General features: G+C 38.5%; 1 protein-coding gene across 3 annotated transcripts in view; it reads right to left on the bottom strand.

Annotated features, from left to right (window-relative positions):
* LOC131675580 (eukaryotic translation initiation factor 4 gamma 3-like) overlaps nucleotides 1–23,727 on the bottom strand; it is a 795,898-nt gene that overhangs the window by 718,672 nt on the left and 53,499 nt on the right. For all 3 annotated transcript variants that reach the window (XM_058954612.1, XM_058954614.1, XM_058954613.1), the window contains one exon: nucleotides 22,822–23,162. In XM_058954612.1, coding sequence (XP_058810595.1) covers nucleotides 22,822–23,162 — 341 coding nt within the window. The remainder of the gene's footprint in view (nucleotides 1–22,821; nucleotides 23,163–23,727) is intronic.

Genomic DNA, 23,727 nt, shown 5'->3' with positions numbered 1-23,727 from the left:
CGGAAATATCACTTTCGGCATATAGGGCACGGCTTGGTGTGATGGGAAAAGTGATAATAACTTGACCATTGCTTGAAAGATTTTGAGCAAAATAAGTTGGCGTATAAGAACTAAACCAGAAGTATCTAAAATTGTAAACATTATATTATATCACATATATTTGACACACATGCACACACTTACTCATGTTTTGTAAAAATAATGATTTAATGCATATGAGATTGTAACCGTGAAGTTAATAAAACATACATACCTGTGGAAAAAACAATTTCTATTTCAGAAATAGTCAAATATCCTGTATTATAGCCCCACCTGCGCAATCTATTTTTACCCTACAGTATTCAAGTAAAAAAGCTTACTATAAATGCCAATCAAGTAAAATAATCGATAATACAACATTAAACGCCTTGTAACTATGATTGACGGTGTTATTGAGGTCTTATATATTATAAAAAAATGTGATACACTTTTTCGATGTATTTTTTCACGTAAAATACGATAGTGCTACTGAGTTTTTTCATAAAACTCAATCAAAGACGCGAAAAACTTGATTTTTTTCTAGTTTTTAACTTCTAGCGCTCATGAGGTCAATTTTATGAAAAAACCAATAGCACCATCGTATTCTACGGAAAAAAATACATCGAAAACATGTATCACATGTTCGAAAACAATCTTGAGTTGACCTTGAATCGAAAAGGAATAAATATTTACACTGCCAGTGGAGCCGATCGGCATGGCCGATGCTATCATGTACTGAATTTGTGAAGGATTTTGATTTTTTCCATACATGTGATACATGTTTTCGATGTATTTTTTTCCGCAGAATTTGATGGTGCTATTTGTTTCATCATAGATTTAACCTACAAAGCGCTAGGGGAGAAAAACTAGGTTTTTTGTTGATTTTTATTTTTTTTAAGGTCGTTCCACCACTTTTAAAAATCTGAAAAAAATCAGGAACATTTTTCAGTCAAAAATACACAACATATTTTTTTTCTAGCAAAGAGTCGGTCTTCATTTTCGAAATATTAAATTTTAAAATTTTTGAACGGCTCTAAAAATTTGAATTTCGCGCCAAAAATTTTTTGAGCGCGGCCATTTTATAGGGCTTTAAAAACCCTACAATTTAAAACAAGAAAGATTTTTCTAGCTCAAAAACTGACCGAGATTTGGTCAAAAAACCAAAAATAACAAAACTGGGCCTTATAGGGACCTGTATGGGTTTAGGGGTCTGAAAATCTGGGAATCCTAGTCATTTTTCATGCTGAACATGGGGGTATAATTATTTTCCCGGATGACTCAAAGGCATTTTTGACCATTTTACCCTGCTAGACCCTTTACAAGCGAATAAACAGTAATAATAAAATTTTAAAACATGTAAACTTTACATAAGTAGATATTGATCATTTTAGTATAATATACAATTATCGAAAAAGTATCGTCAAAAGTTATTAACTAATAAAGTTAATTAATATGATAGCATAATACTTACAATAAAACAATAATAAAATTTTATACAGATTAGTAGTTTATCACTAGTAGGAGTAATTTCTAAAAATAAATACTTAAATTAGTTAATAACATTTGAATTATAATAAATTTTCGTATTTGTAACGGTTTTTTGTAAAATCTTATAATACAAATACTAGATTAATTAATTAAAATCAATAAATTATAAAGCTGTCATTATTATGTACAAAATTAACGCTTTCGATCTATATACAATTATATGTTTAAATAAATCATTAATTGTTTATTTATTGATAACAGAAATACTTAAGCTGTTATCAATGAAACCAATTCTTACTCATGTTTCTAAGATATTCATCACGAATTTAAAGTATTTGTTTTATTACCATAATTAATATTTACATTGTAACAAAAAAATTAACTTTGCATATTAAAATTTAATATAGTTTAGTAGTTAAACGCAATTAAAATGATTATAATCTATATTTAAGCCCTAAAATATATATAAAAATACTTTGTTTCATCAAAATTACTCTTAATTAACGTATTTTAATAAAATAACAAAAATTATTATATCTATATCTATAAGTAGGTGACGTCACGCTTCTTATATGGTCATGAAATTTGACTCTGGTACTAAGACAATCATATAATATATGAGGTAGCGCCGTTTAATATGCTAATTGATGTTACCAGATTGAAGAGTTTAGCGGGTTGCAGTGATTCAGTGAAATAAGAAAATAGCTTATAGATAGGACCGTTACAAATTTTATTTTAAAATATTAATGATAAATCTTTTTTTTTCAATTAAACTTCACTGTAATTAATGAAAAACTTTTCAAAAGACGAAAAACATTCAAAATATTTTTAATACTTAAATAAACAGATAAGTTGCATACAATTTAACATAAAAGAATAAATATTAGCAGAACGAGTTATAAAGTAGATTTTAAATTATCTAAAACAATATTCAAAATCTTCGTTTAAAGATTTTGAATGATATAAAGTAGACATCATAAGTGATACCAGCACTTACTATCTTTTTGCATAGCCATACTAATTATTAGTTTGATGATAGGAGTAGAGAATCGGAGATTCCGACTTGAAATGCAGCCCGCGACTCTATTTACAATACCAATATCAATTCAATACGAACTCAATACCAAGTCTCTTCTGTCTTCAACTCTATGATCAAGTAAACTAATATCGATATCAAGATTAACACACCGAGAAAAAAATATGAAAATTCCGAGGGCGAGACCAAAATTAACGATTAAACCAAAACGATATTGAGATCATGATAAAGACTGACTAAAAAACTAAGAAAAAGTCTAAGAACAATAAGAATAATTATCTTGAGCCTAATTACATAAAATGAAAGTCAACATAAGAATAAGTTCGAGGATAGTACGTACAAGTCAAACTTTGCGCTTGGAGCACGATTAAAACGCACATGAACATTTATGAAGCCAGTTCGATTTTGTCTAGTATCACGTGAGAGCAAGTCAAAATCTGTATAATTATATGTAACATTTTTAAGTCTAAATTATCTGGGCAACGCTATAGCTCTTCGTAAGCATGCAGACGAACTTCGGAGAGGGTGTATAACAACAATTTTCGCGCAAACCGTTGTTTGAAAAATAAATTGTTGTATGAGTATTGACGATCATAATATCGCTTTCACTTAGATTTGACATTGGTACATGAAAGTTACGCGAGTTTTCCCAACTAGTATTGAGATTCCGGCAACACCCTTACGCAGGTAGTGTTTCGGAATACGATCACAGCAATCTACATCAGTATCATTAGATTAGCAATTACAAACTAAATCGATCCCTCCACAATATCATCGTAGGGTTAGCCGATTTATTGACTATAGACCGTAATAATGCTTCTCATATTGAAAGTAATATGGCATGACAAATTCCAAAAACATTTCGCGGTTTAATGTGAAATAACAACGCACTGTAACTTGTCGAAGGGAAGTATAAGAATGGTGCACAATTAATTATTTGAACAATATTCTTCAATGAAACTTTCGTGTCGTCGTGCATCTAATGTAGTACTTAAGGGCACCAAACTGTAGCTGTGAATCACTTCATGATTTTACTCTTGTACTCTATTCTGCAATATCGTCTAACGAGTAGTATATGAGATCAGGAACCGTAAAAATATCTATTACTCAATCACCCAAAAAGTCCTGCTTGAATGGATTTATTGGCTGTTGCGGTTTTTCTCTACCAAACTAGCCTAACAGAGTCGCGGGTATATGCCAGTATATTGCAAGCCAAACTTGGTTTCTTAAACTCTTGTGATCGGACCATAAACGCACAGATAAAAAAATTGTTGTTTCATGGATCTATTAATCTTTTGTGCTATAAACTTAAAATAAAACAGAATATATCGTTTAGTGAATATATTTTATTATGTAAATGCACTGCATCTGGTTCTCAACGCTCTGAGAGTTGTACACCATTGAACTATACGCACGAACGGCTTATCTATATAGCGTTGACGACAAAAGAGAGTTATCTCATTGGATTGTAAACGTATTCTAATGTGTCTAGATATTTCTATCCTAGGTGGACGTATTCGTGTTTATACGTGCAAATGGCGTTCCATTCTTAACCCTTTGAAGCATACATTTTTCTCTCCAGGATATTTAGATGAAAATTTATATATAGGGGTTTTTGAGGTCGCTGATCATGAATCTGACATTAGATTGTTCGAATTTTGCATCTAAGATGGCGGATTCAGAATGGCGGACATAGATTTTTTTCTATATTCGCTTGAAAACTTTAAAATTCATAACTAATGAGTTTTAGGGGTCACTGATAACGAATCTGATATCAGGTTTCCTAAATGATGTATCCAAAATGGCGAATTCAAAATGGCGGACAGGCATTTATTTTCTATATTGGCCTGAATACTTCAAAATTCAATGTAAAGGCTTTTAGGGCTCGCTGATAACGAATCTGATATCAGATTTCCGAAATAATATATCCAAAATGGCGGATCCAAAAATTCGGATATCAAATTTCATTTTTAGGGACTTCATTTTCATGAAACGTAATTTCTAAGGGTTTTCGGTCGTGCTGATAACAAATCTAATAATATAATTTAGTATTCTGTTTCAAATATTCTAGTATTTTCTTTTCTGATTAGGTGAATGAATCTCTCAAAAAAACAAATATATATATATATATATATATATATGGCCCTCAGACCCATGGAGAGTACATTCAATACAAAGTGTTTGGTGCTCATACAAATCGCCAAAAGGCCCTCAACCCCCGACCTACGAAAAATAAATAAAGATCGGCTCTTTGCTTCTGGAGTCATCCATATATTTGTTGACACTCATTGACTAAAATGAAACATAAAAAATGCAGAAAATAATATATAAAAAATAAAAAATAATATAAAATATAAAAAATAAAAAAAATATATAAAATATAAAAAATACAAAAAAAATATAAAATATGAAAAATACAAAAAAAAACGTAAATGGAGCTTGAACTCATCACGTCCTCGTCGTAAGCTCTGGGTAATGCCGAGAATGAGTGAAAGAAGTATCCACTATTCTGAGATATTATACTTTCAAGTCATGCAAATAAGCATGTACATCAATCATATCCTTTGGCCATCTTGGCTGCAGAATTTCAGAAAACTAGTATGATATTGATTATCACTGAGATTGAGGCACTTTAGATATGAGTTTGAGAGTATTCAAGCCAATATAAAAATATACATATCCGCCATTTTGAAAGCATTATTTCGGAAACCTGATATCAGAATCGTTATCTGCGACCCCTAAAACCCTTTAGATATGAATTTTAGAGTATTGGTATCAATATAGGAAATCTTGCCCGCCATGTTAGATCCGCCATCTTGGATACACAATTTTTGAAATCTGATGTCAAATTCTTATTCAGCGACCCCAAAAACCTTTGTATACCAAATTTGAAAGGGATACTCTCATTATTCGCGTCAATAATGAATTTCTCCCCAAAAATTCAATTTTTTTCTTCTTTGTTCATTTAAAAATATTAAAAAATAACCCAATATATTGATTTCAACTGCAAAATTATGTTTTTGAACTATTAATGAACTGAAAGAATGCAAAAGACCCTGTTGAAATCCATAATGTTGTTCTAAAATGGCAAAAGAAGCAATAAATCAATGTGTCCATCAGGATGGACACTGTGCTTCAAAGGGTTAAATAGATGGCATATACGAAGTTTTTCGATTCTGTAAAATTTAATACAGCCGAGGAGACAGTATAGAGAATGATACTAATCTGTATTAGCCGTCGATACAACCAAAATGAATCATCCTCATTCGAATTCGTGGCTTTTCAGAGAGGCGTAAAATGGCAATCAGAGTAGCACGGTAATGAAGCCAAACAATACAAAATTATTAGCAGTGAAAGTCTGTGTATAGTTATATGGTATGATACCCATTTATTTGTTGATTGTCACATGCACCGAACTCTGCAACGTCATCGCCAAGAATATATAAAATATTGTAACGATTACCAACTCCCGTATAAGAAATAACACGAAATAATTATAAAAAAAGGATGTAACTTTATTTACTACATAACCCTAGCGACACGATTTAAGGCTACCCGACAACTAACTAACTTTACAACAACAACAACTGCTTGGCAACCTTCTGATCTTCTTTTCTTGACGTTCGACGGTCCGACATATAACATTATCTCCTCTTCTTTCAGATTGTCGTCCCGACAATCTCAAAACTGAAGGAAAGATTGTCTTCTTCAAGCGGGTTGATTCTCGACTCACCATGCCAAAGGACCCGTCTCTTGAAAAATTAACCTCTTCTTCCAAATCCAAGTAAAGATAAAATCCTCTCCAAGTGGGCTGATCCTTCGCTCATGGCCAAAAGGGCCCGTCTCTTGAATAGGCGTTCATCTCTGCTCTTGAAATCATCTCGAAATCTTCTGACTTACAAGCGGCTTGATCCTTGACTCGACCACCTCATCGAAGGGCCCGTCTCTTGATAGTAGAATAATTTCATAATCATCGTTATCATCGTCATTATCATCATCATCATCATCATCACCATCATTATTGACATCTTTTTACACGCCGTCAACATCGTTGTCGCATCATCTGTTTGGATAAGAGTGGGGAATTGACACGTCGTGGATCCACATCTCTATCCCTGCTCCGACATTCGTCCTGTGGCTCACGGAAAAATCACGACTCAAAACAACCGTGAGCAGAGCAGCAAAATCATCACATTCAATTGTCAGCTAATCGATAAAATGGAATCTTCTATCTTCAATCAATCGAGCAAAGCCTAATCGTCTACTTCTAGGAAAAAGCCTCACATCAACTAATAGACAAGCGCATCAACATGTATAGAGTGCTCCCAACGACCTCGAACACCAAACGACTTTCAGATCTATAAAATCGAAAAATAGTGAGAGAACAAGTTTGGAGGTGTTATTTCCAGTCACTAGCCTCGCCAAAATTCTATCTAGTTAAGATACGTGACTCGCGATAACTTAACCTAGGAAAATTTAACTACCATCGACTACGCTTTACAAACTTAACCTAATCTTTCTCATTAAATTACGAAAATCACAAATAATCTAACAAGTAACCCTAACAATCTATCTAAAATATAAAAATTAACTTAGCTGGTTTTCGTCCACGCCTAAAATAAATGCGGCTACTAAACCAATACTGTCAGCTCCGGTCCACAAGTGTAACGCATCATAGCCGAAGAACGTCCAAATCTTATCTATTTCTTTCCCGATCCTTTTTTTGAAACATCAACAACAACAATAGCCTAAGTTTCAACATCAACAATAGCGGCAGCAGTTTCGGCCTCGATTTCAGCAGCAGCGCGTGCTCTCGTCTTCGTTTGAAACGGTACACGTGTTGGTGTACATGATCCATTTCAAAGTCCATTTTAAACCAAATATCCCGGCTGAACCCCCAAAATGTAACGATCACCAACTCCCGTATAAGAAATAACACGAAATAATTATAAACAAAGGATGTAACTTTATTTACTACATAACCCTAGCGACACGATTTAAAGCTACCCGACAACTAACTAACTTTACGACAACAACAACAACTGCTTGGCAACCTTCTGATCTTCTTTTCTTGATGTTCGACGGTCCGACATACGAGGTGTGATCAAAAAGTAAGGTGAATTTTGAAATTTAGCGGGCTACGTCCGTTCGATCTTCGACTTTTTTATTTGGTTATGTCGGTACACTCGTCTAGAACATACGTTCCAAATTTCAGCTTTGTAGTATGTTTGGTTTGTTTGTGAGAGGCATCAAGGTTAGAAGTGTTTTGCGTGCTCCACGATTTGCTGCTGTCTAAAAACATGGATCAAAGAGTTTGCATTAAATTTTGTGTGAAAAATGGAATCAGATGTTCCAAAACATTTTAAATGCTGAAAGTGGCATACGGTGAGTCTACTTTAAGCCAAAAAAATGTTTACAAGTGGTATAAACTCTTCCAAGAAGGCCGAGAAGACACCGACGACGAACCTCGTTCTGGTCGCCCCAGCACATCAACAACTGATGAGAATGTTGAAGAAATGAAGAAAATAGTGTTGGGAAATCGTCGAATTACCATTAGAGAAATTGCTGATGATATTGGCATCTCATTTGGTTCGTGCCAATCAATTTTGACGAGTGTTTTAGACATGAGACGTGTGTCAGCGAAGTTTGTTCCGAAATTGCTTAATTTCGACTTTGGTCGAAAAGATACGTCGCATGAGCATCGCCCAAGAGCTACTGAATGACGTCAACGATGATCCAGATTTACTCAACAGGGTTATAACAGGTGACGAAACATGGGTATACGGTTATGACATCGAGACTAAGACTCAATCGTCCCAGTGGAGGCATTCTGGATCACCAAGACCAAAAAAGCACGCCAAGTTCGATCAAATGTAAAGGTTTTGCTTACAGTTTTCTTTGACTGCAGGGGCGTGGTGCATCATGAGTTCTTGCCACAGGGTTAGAACAGTAAATAAGGAATATTACCTGCAAGTTATGCGCAATTTGCGCGAAGCAATCCGCCAGAAACGTCCGAATTTGTGGAAAAATAAAAATTGGCTTTTGCACCATGATAACGCCCCTGCTCACACATCGTTGCTTGTGCGCGAATTTTTGGCTAAAACCAACACAGTAACGATGCCACAGGCACCGTATTCCCCAGATCTGGCCCCCTGTGACTTCTTCTGGTTCCCAAAACTGAACAGGCCCATGAAAGGACGGCGTTTTGCCACGATTGAGGAGATAAAGACGGCATCGAAGGATGAACTAAACAAGATCACAAAAAATGATTTTTTGAAATGCTTTGAGGATTGGAAAAAGCGTTGGCACAAGTGCATTATATCCGAGGGGGATTACTTTGAAGGAGATAAAATAAAAATTGATGAATAAATAAATATTTTTTGAGAAAAATAAAAATTCACCTCACTTTTTGATCACACCTCGTATAACAATATATAAAATTTTCAAGTGCCAAGGCGGAGTTAAATCAGGGAATACGGTATCGAGAGTAAGTTTATAAGGCGGCATAGTAGAAACCAAAGGCAAAGAGCGAAGCAAGCAAATATATTCATACTTTACGCAACCAAAACATACAACTAATTCTGAATTACGTATATTTTCGATAATTATGATGCGTGAATAATTGTTCAATGCACATAAAGATAGGTATTCATAATGACAGTTCCGTAGTTTAGCACTCAAGAAGCCGAGCAAGTTTACTTGTAAAGCTTGAAACTTGCACAGTTCTCCCCCTCAAAATTAGTCGATGGATCTTGAAAAGAAGAATTATAGAAGAATACAGTTATTACCTATTGGTACTCAATCCCTGTACCCTCCTTTATAAAAATTACACGGCATACAGTGAAATATTTTCACTTTTTCTTTGTCAAAATGTAATATCTCATGAATAAAAATATAAAAATTATAATATTCAATTCTTATACAGTTCTTTGATAAACAAAATGAATTAATATTCGGTACAACATTTGTATTCATGAGTGTAAAAATTATAATTCGATGAAATTGAAATTATATTGTTGAAAATTGGTTAATAAATTTTTTATGAAGATCCACATATATTCAAACTTAGTGCCGCCGATTTTGTTCTACAATAGTATACCCTCTAGAAACTACAGCAACGTGTATTAAGTTTTCTAAAGTTTGAACAACACCCGAATTTGGAAAAATTCTAGCTCAGTCACTTTAAAATTTTTTTTAACGTTTGAAACTCCATTCGCTTTGTTCTTTACTCTACTTTATATATATATGTATATATATACTTTATATACATATCTATACTATATATATACACTTTATATATATATAAAGTAGAGTAAAGAACAAAGATATATATATATATACACATACACACACACACATATATATATATAACATATGGATAATTCTAACTTCAATTTCACGGTTAATGTAAAAATTTAGGCAATTTAAAAATGTGACCTTGATTTTAAAGATCATAAAGTCAAATCGTTTCAATCTGTATATTATTTCTCTATTGTTCTTCAATTAAGCTTTCAAATTCTATTCGAACAGTTTTTCCATCTATTCTTGTCCTCGAGATATTAGATTTTGACAAATGAAAAAGTGATAATATTCCACTGTGCGACGCTGTGGCTTTACATTCACGCGAGAAATGTTATTGAACTCTGTGGTGCGCTTTTAGTTCAAAGAGGAGACAATACTTTCTATAATTAAAAAATCAGCTTTCTTTACCATAATTTTAGTAATATTACTAGCCTAATGTAGTATAACGATTGGCCGAACATGCAGATAGATACTCTCTAGAGCTTAGCGTTTAATAATAGTCAGAAAATTAAGTCGTGTTAGTTAAAGTTGTCTTTGGTTGTATTATAAATACAGATTGAAAAATGACAGATACTTATTGAAACATTGATAAACAATTAAATCAAATTTAATCTGATCGCAGTAAATAGCTAATCACATTTTAAAACATTCGATAACCTAGTCACAATTTATGAACAATTTGATTAACCCATTTGCTCGGCTTCAGTCGGTTGAGTCGGCTTGTTCACTTGGTTTTCATCGAACGCTTCGACTTTTGGCTATAAGGTCTCAGACACAAGTTTAGGTTAGCGCATAAATTTACTCCTTAGCCTATCCTTGTTATCAGGGGATTACAGATTCAACCCATACTGATTTCAAAATCTGACTTGCCTACATGCGCTCTATCAGAGTTAACAAGATGTAAAATCGTTCTGGCTCTGATCGTGCTTACTACTGTAATCAATCTTATTCATTGGCGATTCTCCTTTTTAATTTTAGATCCAATCGCATATTTATATTCGCTACTTTGACTTCTTAGTCTTAAGTTAATTACCCTTATTATTTTTGATCTTCGCGAGCTTATTTTGATCTTAATATCGCTCTAGTCTTACCCTCGGTTTTATTGTCGTTCTAGAATATCAGTATATTTTTTTTAGTTTTATCTTGATCTTGGTATATTTATTTGTTTGGCTATAATTGGGGTTTTAGAGTTGAACTTACAAGGAAAGGTACTCAATCCGATCTCACCGATTTTCATGATTTTGATACTGCAACGATTACCGAAAATCGTAAGACTCGCGCGAGGTTAACGAGCGGCTAAGCGAGAGGAGCCGCGTTCGGTTCGCGAAGAGAGAGAGCGCGTAAGGGGCAATGACCGGGAGGGGAGGCTCCGACCGGCAGTATGACTGTACTACTCAGTCCGTTCATATCGTGCGCCTAACCTATCACCGAGCCCTTCGAAGTTTTCGCGTGTTTTGCCATTGACATTGCGAACCTGAGTGCGTGTGTGGGTGTACTAGCAGCAGTAGCAGAAGTAGCAGTAGCAGCGACTGCAGTAGCAGCAACAGCAGCAGCAGCAATAGCAGCAACATCAGTGGCAACAACAACAGCAGCAACAGCAATTGAAACGGTGCAGCAAGCAACGGATCGGTCTATTAACGGCGTGTTAGTCGGATACGGTTGGCCACCGTATCCTCATCGATATTGCGGTAGGTGCACCTTCTCCCCCTTTTCAATTGTTAATATAATTTGCGTGCAAATCCGCGCAGCGAGCGCGAAGTATTCATTTGTTGCGTGCGAGCAGGTAGTTCGCGGTAATCGCGGTTTTTTTCTCTCTCTCTCTCAATTTGCGTGTGTTGTCATTCACGCGTGCGTGCGTTAGACTCTCGGCAGATTCCCCGTGTCATTGATTTAATTGAATAAATCAATCATTATTTTCATTTAAACGAGTTTCCGTTATTGTGTTTTTTCCTTTGTCCGGAGGTCGCGTCAGTGTTTACGTTCGATTCGAATTCGCCGGTTGCGTAGCACGAACCGTGCGAATTCCGATAGACGCGAGTCGACTACTTAGGTTCCGGCGGCGGCCGCACGAGTGCTACTAGCAAGGGGCGACAGCGCCGCCAAGCGGTGAGTTGGGGGAACCCAACTCGGAACAGTGAAGAGACTCTGCGCAGGCGCACTCCGAGGCAAGGTAGGTTACTGTGCTTTGAGCACATAGATAACAAGGCTTCGTCTAGTTATAATAAGGGCAATTTTAGAGATTATCGACTGAACGACAGCCTGTTACAATACATATTATAGAACATAAAAAAATAAGAGACACGTATTTTTTTATCAGCTAATTTTCACTTTTAAGGGGTAAAAACCTCCCCTAAAGTTAACCCCCAAAAAGCGTTTTTTTTAATATCTCGGCTTAAAATTAATATTTTTCAGTGAAACAAATTGGAGGTTATTTCTTACAAAAGGAGCGAGCCCTAATTAAAAGAAAACGCCTCAGCGTGAGACCACGAAGACGTCCCGCTGCCGTTGCGATGTACACCGAGGCATCTTCTTTTGATTAGGACTATGCCTTCCGATATGTCGGGCCCTTGAATTTTATGATTGATTTCGATAGCAAAAATCCTCAGGAACACGCAGGAGCAAGAATTTTTCAACAAAAAAAAAATACTTTTTGAGATATTAGTAATTGTTTAAACAAAAAGTTAATAACTTTCGAAAAAAACTTTTTTTTTTTATTGTTGTAATTATTTCGAAAGTTCAACGTATTATAAGTATTTTGGAAAAAATCCGACTTCGGTATCTTTATTAGTTTTTTAGATTAAAGCTAAAGTGCCTTTCGAACGTGAGTTCGCTGGAGCGCTACCGCAGCCTTACACCGAGGCGTCTTCTTTTGATTAAGGCTACTCTTTCCGATGTCTCGAGCCCTTGAATTTTATGATTGATTTCGATAGCAAAAATCCTCAGGAATACGTAGGAACAAGAATTAATAAAATATATATACTTTTTGAGATATTAGCAATTGTTTAAACAAAAAGTTAATAATTTTCGAAAAAAATTTTTTATTGTTTATTGTTGTAATTATTTCAAAATTTTGAAGCATTAGAAGTATTTTGAAAAAAATCCGACTTCGATATCTTTATTAGTTTTTAAAATATAGCCGTTTGAAAATTTTTTATCATTTTTCTTTAATTGTTAATAACTTTTGATATAATTAATGTATCGACATCAAAATTTGGGAAAAAATCTCACTTTCATGTGTACAACAATTGTGCCAAATTAAAAAAAAATCCGTAATCTAAGGGTTATAAGTCAATCGAAATAGCCAATAATAACCCATATATTATTAAAAACAAATATTTCGATTATCGAATAGTATCTATATTTAATCATAAAACAATATACCTAAAACAATAAATTCATTTACGCAATAAATGTTGATGATCATAATTTTTACATGTACTTTCAGTTTCGAATGACCTTGAAATCACCGTAGATCTCTTATGCTATCCTATTATGGGACATGTCTCAAGAGCCTGCACACCTACATGGGAACCCAACTATATAAAAAATAAAGTCTCCCTAAGTTATTAATGGGCCACCTCAAGTCATATAAACTGGGCATTAGTAATGCGCTAATGCAATTACACCAATGTCCCGCTTAACGACAGTGTTCAAAGACTGCGAGAGGCCAGGAAAGACAGGGAAATTACTACTAAGCAGTTTTTCCCGTCATAAATTTAAAAGTTTTTATTTTCATGTGTTAAATCCCTATGATAACTTCTACTCTATGATAACAGTATAAGATTAGTCGAATGAGACATTTCGACAGTGAAACACAATATCTATTGGAAGTATCTAGCAGTAAGAGTTTATGTTTCAATTGTATTAATTATAAGTATTCTAATATTTATGATGATGAAAAATTAAAGTATGAATGCAAAAAGAAAATAGTTGAATACTGAAGATCTGTAAAGACGGACAATTTACGCATTAACACTGTAAACAGATCTATAAAAAAACTATTGTCTGAACGATAATTACGTCGATGAGCAAATCAGATTAATAAAGGCGGTACGAATATGGAAATCTAAATGCAATTTCTGAATTTGCACTAAAAAATTTTAAAGATTCTATAAAAGTGGATAATATTATTCATGATATTGATCTTCACAAATCGACATTGCAAGCCAAGAATAACATAGGTTTTGACGACGTACGATTCAAAGCTTCAGATTCTTGGATATATAAATTTAAAAAGAACATAGAATAGCGGATAGAAAAATAAAATAATTTTTTACAAGAAAACTTTATATGATGAGTCAAAGTTAAAAGATCAAGCTGGCTATACATCAGGAAGATTACTGAGACCCCGGTGAAAAAGACGAAAGTCTTGGACCGCCTCATAGCTAACATGAAAAGACCGAGACCTAGCATACACCAACTGCTTATGGAGGTAACCCATTCGATTTTTCTATACGGCACCGAGATCTGGCGTGGGTAAAAAAGTATCGGAAGAACATGATCATGGTTCAAAGTCGAGGGGCCCTGCGTATCACGTGTGCGCACCGAACCGTATGGATAACGAGTGTTTGTTCCCATAAACCTCCTAGCACTCGAGCAAAAAAAATTTATCAGTCGAGGAATGAACTGGAAAGAGCAATAAACGGCTATTATTGAACAAATGAGAACCCTGAAGGATAGGCAGTTGCGATGGACTGACTACGACCAGAACAAGTGGACGAAACGACTGATTCTGGACGTACGGCCGCGGAATGAGAGAAACTTTGGTAAGTAGATCGTAAGTAAAGGAAGTTGTAAGTACTTTGGACATAATAGAGACAACGTGAAACATACGTTATTCATGTGCCCCTCTAGGTAGAAGACAAATATAAATATGCTATGTCAGGGCCCAACCCCGAACTTTGTTACCCAAAAAAACAGGGAACGGGAAAGAATATCAACCTCGTTAAAGTAATCAAGGCATATCTGGTTCGGATGTTACTACTTTGTTAAAGAACTCCTTCCTAAAATATAGTGTACCACATACTTTGAAAAAAAAGAACGAGGAGAAGGGAGTAACACTTAGGATACAGTATGGTGTAAGACTTTAGTATCGATATCTGGACGGAGTTGATGAGAGGATTCCTCATCATCCACTACAACTATGTTGAAGAACTTAAGGAGACACAAATTCTGTAGCATCTAATGCTACAAGTGAGAGCAGAGAGACCGGAGAGAACGATATACTCGTAAGATGTGTCGATACCCCTGACCCGAGAAGGATATTTGTTAAAGAATAAATCACTGAGGAATCACCAGTAGTCAGAAAGCTTGAGGTATACAAGGACGAAATGGAACGGAACTTCTGCGCGCACACACACACGCAGGGTGTCCCATTTTAAAGGAATCTTTAAAAAATTGTTCAGACAAAAGTTGTATGGAACAATGAGGGACATCTTTCTTAGAAATTGGTTTTGACCTTGAAAATTATTTTCAAGGTCATTTGAAGGTCAAAATCATTTTTTGAATAGGAATATATAATTTTGATCCCGGATTCGGAAAGAGCGAGAAATTCTACGTTTAGATAAGGTATTATGTGTGGGGGTCGGTTACCCCCCGCCACCCCACGTAAGGTCATGTAGGGGCCAAATTTATTATTTTCTTCATCTATGCACAGGGATGATCGGGGAAGGGTAGGATTAATTTTAATACCCCAAAAACTCAAATAACCCAATAAACCAACCCCAATAACCCCAAAAACCAAATAACCAAGTGATTTTTTTAATAAGAACCCCCATTTTTTTATCATGGATTCGGAAAGAGCGGGAAATTCTACGTTTAGGTAACGTATTATGCGTGGGGTGTGGTCACCCCCCCCCCTATCCCACCGGGGCAAGTGTGAGAATAATAATAATAATAATAATAATAATAATAATAATAATAATAATAATAATAATAATAATATTAATAATAATAATAACAATAATAATAATGTCGGGCTGGTCCAGTGAGTGGTAACACCTCACTGGGCAAATGCTAGCTTCCAACATCCACGACGTGGCCGGTGGAAACGTTGTCCGTCACGCCAATGCTCTGAGCAGCAACGCTATAACGGACACGGCCAAGAGGAAGATATGGCTCACAAATGATGCAAAAGATAATGGTATTCTGCCGATGTGTCCAACCATTAATCACTTATACACATATCCACACACACACTACGCAAACACTCATACACACACGCCTTCTGGCAAACCGGGGAAGTGAATGCTCGGCGACCCTATAAACGGGTCTTACAGAAAAGCAAATGGTCGGGGCCTTCTATAAACGGAGCCGCCCGAAAGCGAGTGAAGGGGATCTCTCTAAACGGGCTCTCCCCGTGAACGAAGCCCGGTTTCGCCTATGGGCACTTACACGCACACACCACAGGGAGGAACACTGAACACACAGGGTAAACACACAGAGGAGGGGACCTCAGGGACCGCGCGTCGTTCCAACGCGGTTCGTGGAGTTGCGAACACGAGGGACCTTTAGCATAACGGGACACAAAATTATGAAAATGCACAATGAAAACACTGATGTACCTCAAGTGGTAACTCCTTCTCAGGAGGAATCCACCCCGGGTTCCGATCGGGTGAAAGCCCCGGTGGCCATGGGCAGCGGCACAGATTTTGAGGACCGCACTTTGTGCACGGGAATGGGGAGAACGACACGAAAAAACGACACGAACCTACTGAACTTACCGAGACGACAGAGGACGGACAGTGTGTCAAGCGGCGGCAGCGGGGTGAGCTACGTCTCTGCTACTGACAGCAAAGAACCGATGACAGGACGAACACCGGCAATAACAAACGATACACGAGACGTGATGGAACTGCTGCGGCTCATACAAGAGTCGGCGACGAAGATAGCCAAGGCAGCAAACATACAAAAGAACATGAACATGACAGTGAAGACGGGAATTAGGACAATTCTTAAGACTGTGGACATTGCTCTGCACAAGCGATCAGACACAGTTTCGGAAAGTCGTTCCCAAGACAACAACAATACAGACAGGACAGCGGCAAATAACGAAGAAACGCCACGGACGAAACGAAAACGTTCACTGGCCGGAACCACGCCGGATCCCTCACAAAAGAGGCCACAACGACGGAACCAACCAAGGACTGGCAGATGGTAACACGAAAACGATCAGACAAGACAAAAAAGAAAACGGACGCAAAGAATCGGTCTGACAAAGGCGGACCGGCCCGCCGGAAAAAGGGTTTGGCTGTCCTGATCAGGCCGGGCACGGACACGACGTACTCAGATATAGTACGGAAAATACGGACGACGATTGACCCGAAGGAGAGCCACGTGCAGGTGATAACCCTGAGGAAGACGAAGAACGGCTTATGTCTTCTGAAGCTACAGGTAGACGCAGACAAGCCGGACGGACGTGAGATGTTTGGACGACAGATCCAAAATACGATCGGGAAGCGGGCAGTCTCGGGGCCGTGACCTCCAAGGTCCAATTGGAGATCATGGACCTGGACTGCGTTGCGACTCCAAAAGACGTGACAGACGCGCTCAGACGAGAGACGGGACGAGACACGGACTTTCGAGTCCACATTTTCGGTCCAAACCGCGCTGAGCAGTATATGGCGGTATGCGAATTAGAATTGCGGGAAGCCGATGCATTGCTTCGGCGTGGTCGGATCGGAATTGGCTGGGTGCATAGCCGCGTTCGGAAACGACTGACGATGACAAAATGTTACAGATGCCTGGGCTTCGGCCATGTGAAAGCTGAATGCACAGGTAAGGACAGGACGAAATGCTGCCGCAAGTGTGGCACATCCGGACACTACACGACGAAATGCCAAAACAAGCCGATCTGCCCACTGTGCTCTGAGGCTGGGCACAGGGACGTCGCCCACCTCGCCGGAGGCGGCAGGTGCGCCGTGTTCCGGGCCGCGCTGGAAGAGTGCAGGGGACGGGCCGGAGGACGGACAGAATAATTCAGGGAAACCTGAATCGAAGTAGGACTGCAGACATGCTCCTACCTTAGATAGCCGACGAATATGACGCGGACATCCTGATTCTGAGTGAACCATACAGGAGAAGGACGACCCAGACATACATTACAAACAAGACAGAGAGCACTGCTATCTGGGTACGGGGTGGCACCCAATCTAGAGTCTCCAATCGCGGTGTCGGGGACGAAAACGTCTGGGTCACAGTTGGCGTTGTTACTTATCTCAGCGTCTACCTGACACCCAACTGCACCGCCATGGAGTTCGAAAGAAAGGTGGCACTCCTAGAAGACGGGATCAGGGACCTGCCCGGGGATGTCATTGTTGCGGGGGATTTTAACGCGAGGGCGACCGAGTAGGGAATGAACGAAACGAATCGACGCAGACGACTACTGCTGGAAATGGCCGCAAGGCTTGATCTAGCAGTGGTAAATACGGGACATACGCCGACGTATAGACGGCCAGGTGTCGATGACTCTATCCCCGACGTCACGATGACATCGGACAGAATTCTGCCACGGCTGAGGGGATGGCGGGTGATCGAAGACTACACAGCCAGGGATCACCAGTACATCGCCTTTGAAGTGGTGAGACGGACGGGAACGAGACGAACAAGAACCTATCAACCCCCGCGGTGGAATCTACGGAAACTCGACGGACGAAAATTTTCGGAAGAGCTAATGGCAGCACCGGCTCCAGGGGAGAGAATTCCCGCGGAACTGATGGGCCGGCAAAGAGCGGAAAGACTGACAGACGAGACGGCCAAATTAATAGACAGCTTGTGCAGAGGCACAATGCCGAAACGTCGACAGATACAACAAAGACAACCACAATATTAGTGGATGAACGAAATAGCCGAGTTACGCAGGATATGCCTGACAAATCGGCGACGAGTGACAAGGGCAGGGGGCGGACCCGAAAGGGAAAACCTCCAAGCCATATACAAAACAGCACGGAAGACGCTGACGAAAGCAATACGGGACAGCAAGACGCGATGCTGGAGGAAGCTCTGCGAGGAGGTGAACGAGGATCCCTGGGGAACCGGCTACAAGATCGTGACCGGGAAACTAGGGGCCCGAGTCTCACCGGAACTTAAAGATGCCGAAACAGCAGGATGGATTGTTGACGGATTGTTTCCGACGCACCCGATTAGGACAAACGTGATGGATGACGTGGACGCACAAATGCCCTCCATCTTTTCCGCTGAGGAGCTCATCAGAGCAACGAATGCGATGAAGACGGGTAAGGCACCGGGACCGGACGGAGTACCATCCGAGATCCTCCAGCTTGTGGCTCGTCTACGGCCGGAGATACTCCTCGACCTGTACAACACGTGTTTGACGACAGGAACGTTCAGCGACCGGTGGAACGTGGCAAGGCTCGTTCTTATCCCAAAAGGTAGGAGCGATCCTGGCACGCCTTCGGCTTACCGACCGTTGAGTTTACTTGACACGACTGGTAAACTCTTTGAACAACTACTGAGACCGAGACTAATGGATGCGATATAGACCGGAGGAGGTTTATCAGATTTGTAGTTCGGTTTCAGGAGGGGTCGATCGACGACTGGAGCGATCCAAAAGGTGGTCGACTCTTTCCTGGAACTAGACAGACATTGCCACGCAGCGCGACCTATAGTGTTGCTGGCGACGCTCGACATTAGGAATGCTTTCAATTCGGCTAGTTGGAAAGACATCTTGGAGGCGCTGAAAAGCAACATCGGGATCCAACCATACCTGCTTCGAGTTGTGGAGGATTACCTAACAAACAGACGGATAACGTACGAGACGATTGAGGGACGAGTAACGAGACAGGTTACCGCTGGGGTGGCACAGGGGTCGATACTGAGACCTGACTTCTGGAATGACTTATACGATAGCTTGCTTCGGCTTGGGATGCCGCTCGGAGTGACCCTCGTCGCCTACGTTGATGACGTGGCGGCGGTGGTTATGGAGAGGTTCCCCGAGCTGGCGCAGCTGGCGTTGAACCAGACCATAAGACGAGAGACCACGGACTACAACTCGCAACGGAAAAAACGGAACTGATGTTTCTCACGAGAAGACGCATACAGACGATACTGCGCATGAGGGTGGCGACATGCGAAATGGAGACCAAGAGGGAAGTCAAGTACCTTGGGCTAACCCTCGATACGAAGATGACCTTCTGACCTCATATACAGAAAACAACCCGGAAAGCGGCAGAGAGGATAGCATCCTTGAGTCGCCTGATGGCAAATACGACGGGACCGAGATCGGGAAAACGACGACTGTTAATGGCGACAGCTCACTCTATTCTTCTATACGGCGCGGAAATATGGGCAGACTCCCTGAAGGCAAAGAAATACTGTAAGTCGATGATGATGGTACAGAGACAGGGCGCACTGCGAATCGCTTGCTCCTACCGAACAGTCTCTACGCAGGCTGTTTTGGTGGTGGCTGGCGTAATACCCATAGATCTTCTGGCCTTTGAACGCAAAAAGATCTACAGGAGCAGCGCGGACATAGGACGAAAGAACGCGGCAATCGCTAAGCGTGACAGGACAATCGACATTTGGCAAGGCCGATGAACAGAGGAACGAGGTGGTAACTGGACGAGATGATTGATACGGGACTTGAGGCTGTGGCTTGGAAGGAAATTTGGTGATGTAAATTTCTACGTCACCCAGCTCTTGACGGGCCACGGGTACTTTCGACGATACTATAAGTACTGTGGACACGAATGAGACGACGCGGAACACGTTTTTCGTGTGTGACCGCTGGACAAGACCCAGACAGGAACTGGAAGAAACGGTCGGCAGCATCACTCCCGATAATATCGTGGCTCTAATGCAGCGTGAACCTGAATGGTGGAGTTCGATTATCAAGGTCGTTTTTGATTTAATCATTACGTGTGTGCATGCCACATTTAGTAACGTGAACCAATGTAAGCAAAGAGGGAGTATCCAGTCTATCTAGGCAAGGTGAGAATGCTGAGCCGATCAAGACAAGATGTTGGCTACCCACCCAATGAAGGCAAGGTTCCCACCCCGGTCAATGAAAGCGAGGTATTGATTAGCCAGCCAATTAAGGCAAGGTGGGTATGCCCAACCAATGAAGACAAGACGATGTCTACAGATAGAGTTATGGTCAAGGTTGTAACACAAACATTTATCTCATAAAATGTTAAAAAATACCGCCGTTCAAATTTATGCAGTGTAGAATTCTACATTCGAAGTTTTCAACTGTGAACAACAAAACGTGACGCGGAATAGCTCAACAAGCTTGTACGATGCGTTGCATCATATCTTGCCGTGCTGTGCATAAACAACACTTTTCAAATAACCCCATGAAAAGAAATAAATTCGGTCTTGGATAGACTTTTCAAGATAATTATATGAAAATTTGTATAAAAGGGCTTTTGAAGGCGTTGATCACGAATCCGGTATCAGAATTTGAAAAATCCAATCCAATGCGGTTTTCTGAGTATTTCATTTAAAAGATGGTATAAGGGTGTTTATACGCTTGCTCATTACGAATCCGCCATTTTTAATTTTGAAAATTGGACTCCAGATTCGTAATCAGCGACCCCGAAAACCTTTATATACATTTTCGGGTTCGGAATAAGTGCAGCAGAAAAAAGTGCCCTTGAAAAAATTAATACCTTAATCCCTACATGAGAGATCAGGAAAGTATGTACAATGTATGCAGCAATCATCTAGGGATCATTTCTTGATAAAAATAGGCTCCACCATAATATTACTGAAAAGGAAATGAATTTTTGGTATTGCACAGACCACTCACTTAACTGAGCATCATTGACGACGTGGATGACGTCCGTTTTAACAAAAAATGGAAACACACATACACACAGGCGCATATACACACATGCACAAACTCTGTTATTGCGGTTACAAATCCGGTGTCCTACTACTCAAGAGGTAGGAAAAGAAGATAAATATCAACCTCGTTAAAAGATAGAATATGTATAACGAAAATGAAGAACTACCCCAAATGGGTACTGGCAATGTTGGAAATATACATAAATGATTAATTATGATCTAGTGTGAGCTCGGACGGTTATCGTTAGCTTCATGAATTCTGTGAGAAGTCAATGCAGTAGATCACTTACCCGTGTTAACATTTATAAATGCCATAAGAGTTTCTAATGTATCAAAACAAATAAAAGATGAAGTCAATAGAAAATACCGTCAAAAGCGTCTACAAATAAAATGCTAAAATGCAGATGAATCCATCCCTGGAAATTCTTTAAGACAAAATATCGACGATAGAGAAGTTAAAAAGGAGAGACCTTGGACTTTCCAGATTAACAGATGTTAACACTAAAGGAAGTAGTCTCCAAAGTAATGAACACCACAGCTCAGTGAAGAATGATCATAAATCTATCGTGTCGTTCCTGAACGTGTTAGAAAATAATAGATAGCTGCAAAAAAATTAAAACATTATTGTAAGATGAGCTATAGAGAGTTGAAAAAAATGAATAAAAAAAGAAGGGTATAAAATTCCAGAAAATGTTTCATTTTGTCAAAAAGGATTATTCTTTATAATTTCTTGTAAATACTGAAATGTCTATTTGAGGTCTTCACATCGAAATTTCTATAAATCTTCAATTTATAGAAAAAAGTAAATGGTATTTCGTAAACTTTGTTTTAAAAGATCATGCTGAATTATGATAACTAATATGACGAACGATTAGAAGTGGTAGAAGAGGCAGCAGATATCAACAGAACGGTAGAAGAGACAGCAGAAATCAGCAGAGTATATATACATATTCTGTTGATTTCACTGTCTCTTCTACTGGGTGACTTTAACCTAACCTTTTATTAACTTACATAATTAAGCAACAACCTTTCAAAAAAATGGTTTAAATAAACTTATAAGAATGTTTTGGAAATTATCATATATATGGAAGTTATGGAGATTATTTATTATGTTCTGGAAAAAAAAATTAAAATTTTTTTGAATATGTAGTACTGTCGAATATATATATTACCTGATTTGCCGATCTACTCTGATTTTGAACGTACATTGATGTAGGTTGAGTTTGAATATGAGTTTGTTTTCCCATTTCCTGTGATACTGAAGTATGTCCCGTAGTTGTTGCAATAGATGAAATTTGAGAAATTTGTGGTTTAATACTAGAACCTGGAGCTATTGGAGGTTGCCCACTTGATGGTACTGAAGAAGATAAAATTGATGACGACTGTCCAAGCGATTGAATTGTTCCTAAAGCGGATGCTCTCCCGCCTGGAATAGCAAGAGAGCCGGCTCCCCCACCCACTTGCCCTCCTGGTTGGGCACCAAAGCTCTGTCCAGGTACATGAAATTCAGGTCCTGAAGTATAAATTATTTCTATGAGAATGATTACCTTTACTTTGATGAATTAGTGTAATTATCATTTTTTAAATCTAGCTATGACTAGTGATACATTTTTCTGATAAGTAAAATAATTACTAACGTAAAAATATGATAATTAGTATTATAATTTAACATATCATCAATGACAAAAGCCTAGTAAGAACGCTACATTAATTAGTGTCTTTACTTAGATTCCAGTCCCTCACCGTAAATATTTTTTTCTATAATAAATAACTGAAGAATTTATACTCAGAACTTTGAAAAAATCTACATTCCACTCGTAGAAATAATGTATTTTAACGAACGGGTGGAGAATCAGATAAAATAAGTATAAATGTATCATAAATTCTATTGGACGTAATTAAGGACGAGAACCAACAGTTTAGTGCAAAAGTGTCCGGCAAAATATAATTGTGTTTTAAAAATGCATAAAGAATGCGAAGTGGAAACACAAATATACCTTCTTAAAGTACTTTTATTATACTATTAAACCATGCGATTCAAACATTTATTTTAATTTGATTAAAATTTTAATCCGAAA

Source organism: Phymastichus coffea, unplaced genomic scaffold (assembly GCF_024137745.1).
Source record: "Phymastichus coffea isolate CEN01 unplaced genomic scaffold, Cenicafe_Pcof_1.1 PCOF00026, whole genome shotgun sequence".
Classification (NCBI taxonomy): Eukaryota; Metazoa; Arthropoda; class Insecta; order Hymenoptera; family Eulophidae; genus Phymastichus; species Phymastichus coffea.
The sequence above is the reverse complement of the archived record's forward strand: the minus strand, read 5'-3'. Positions and strand labels throughout refer to the sequence as shown.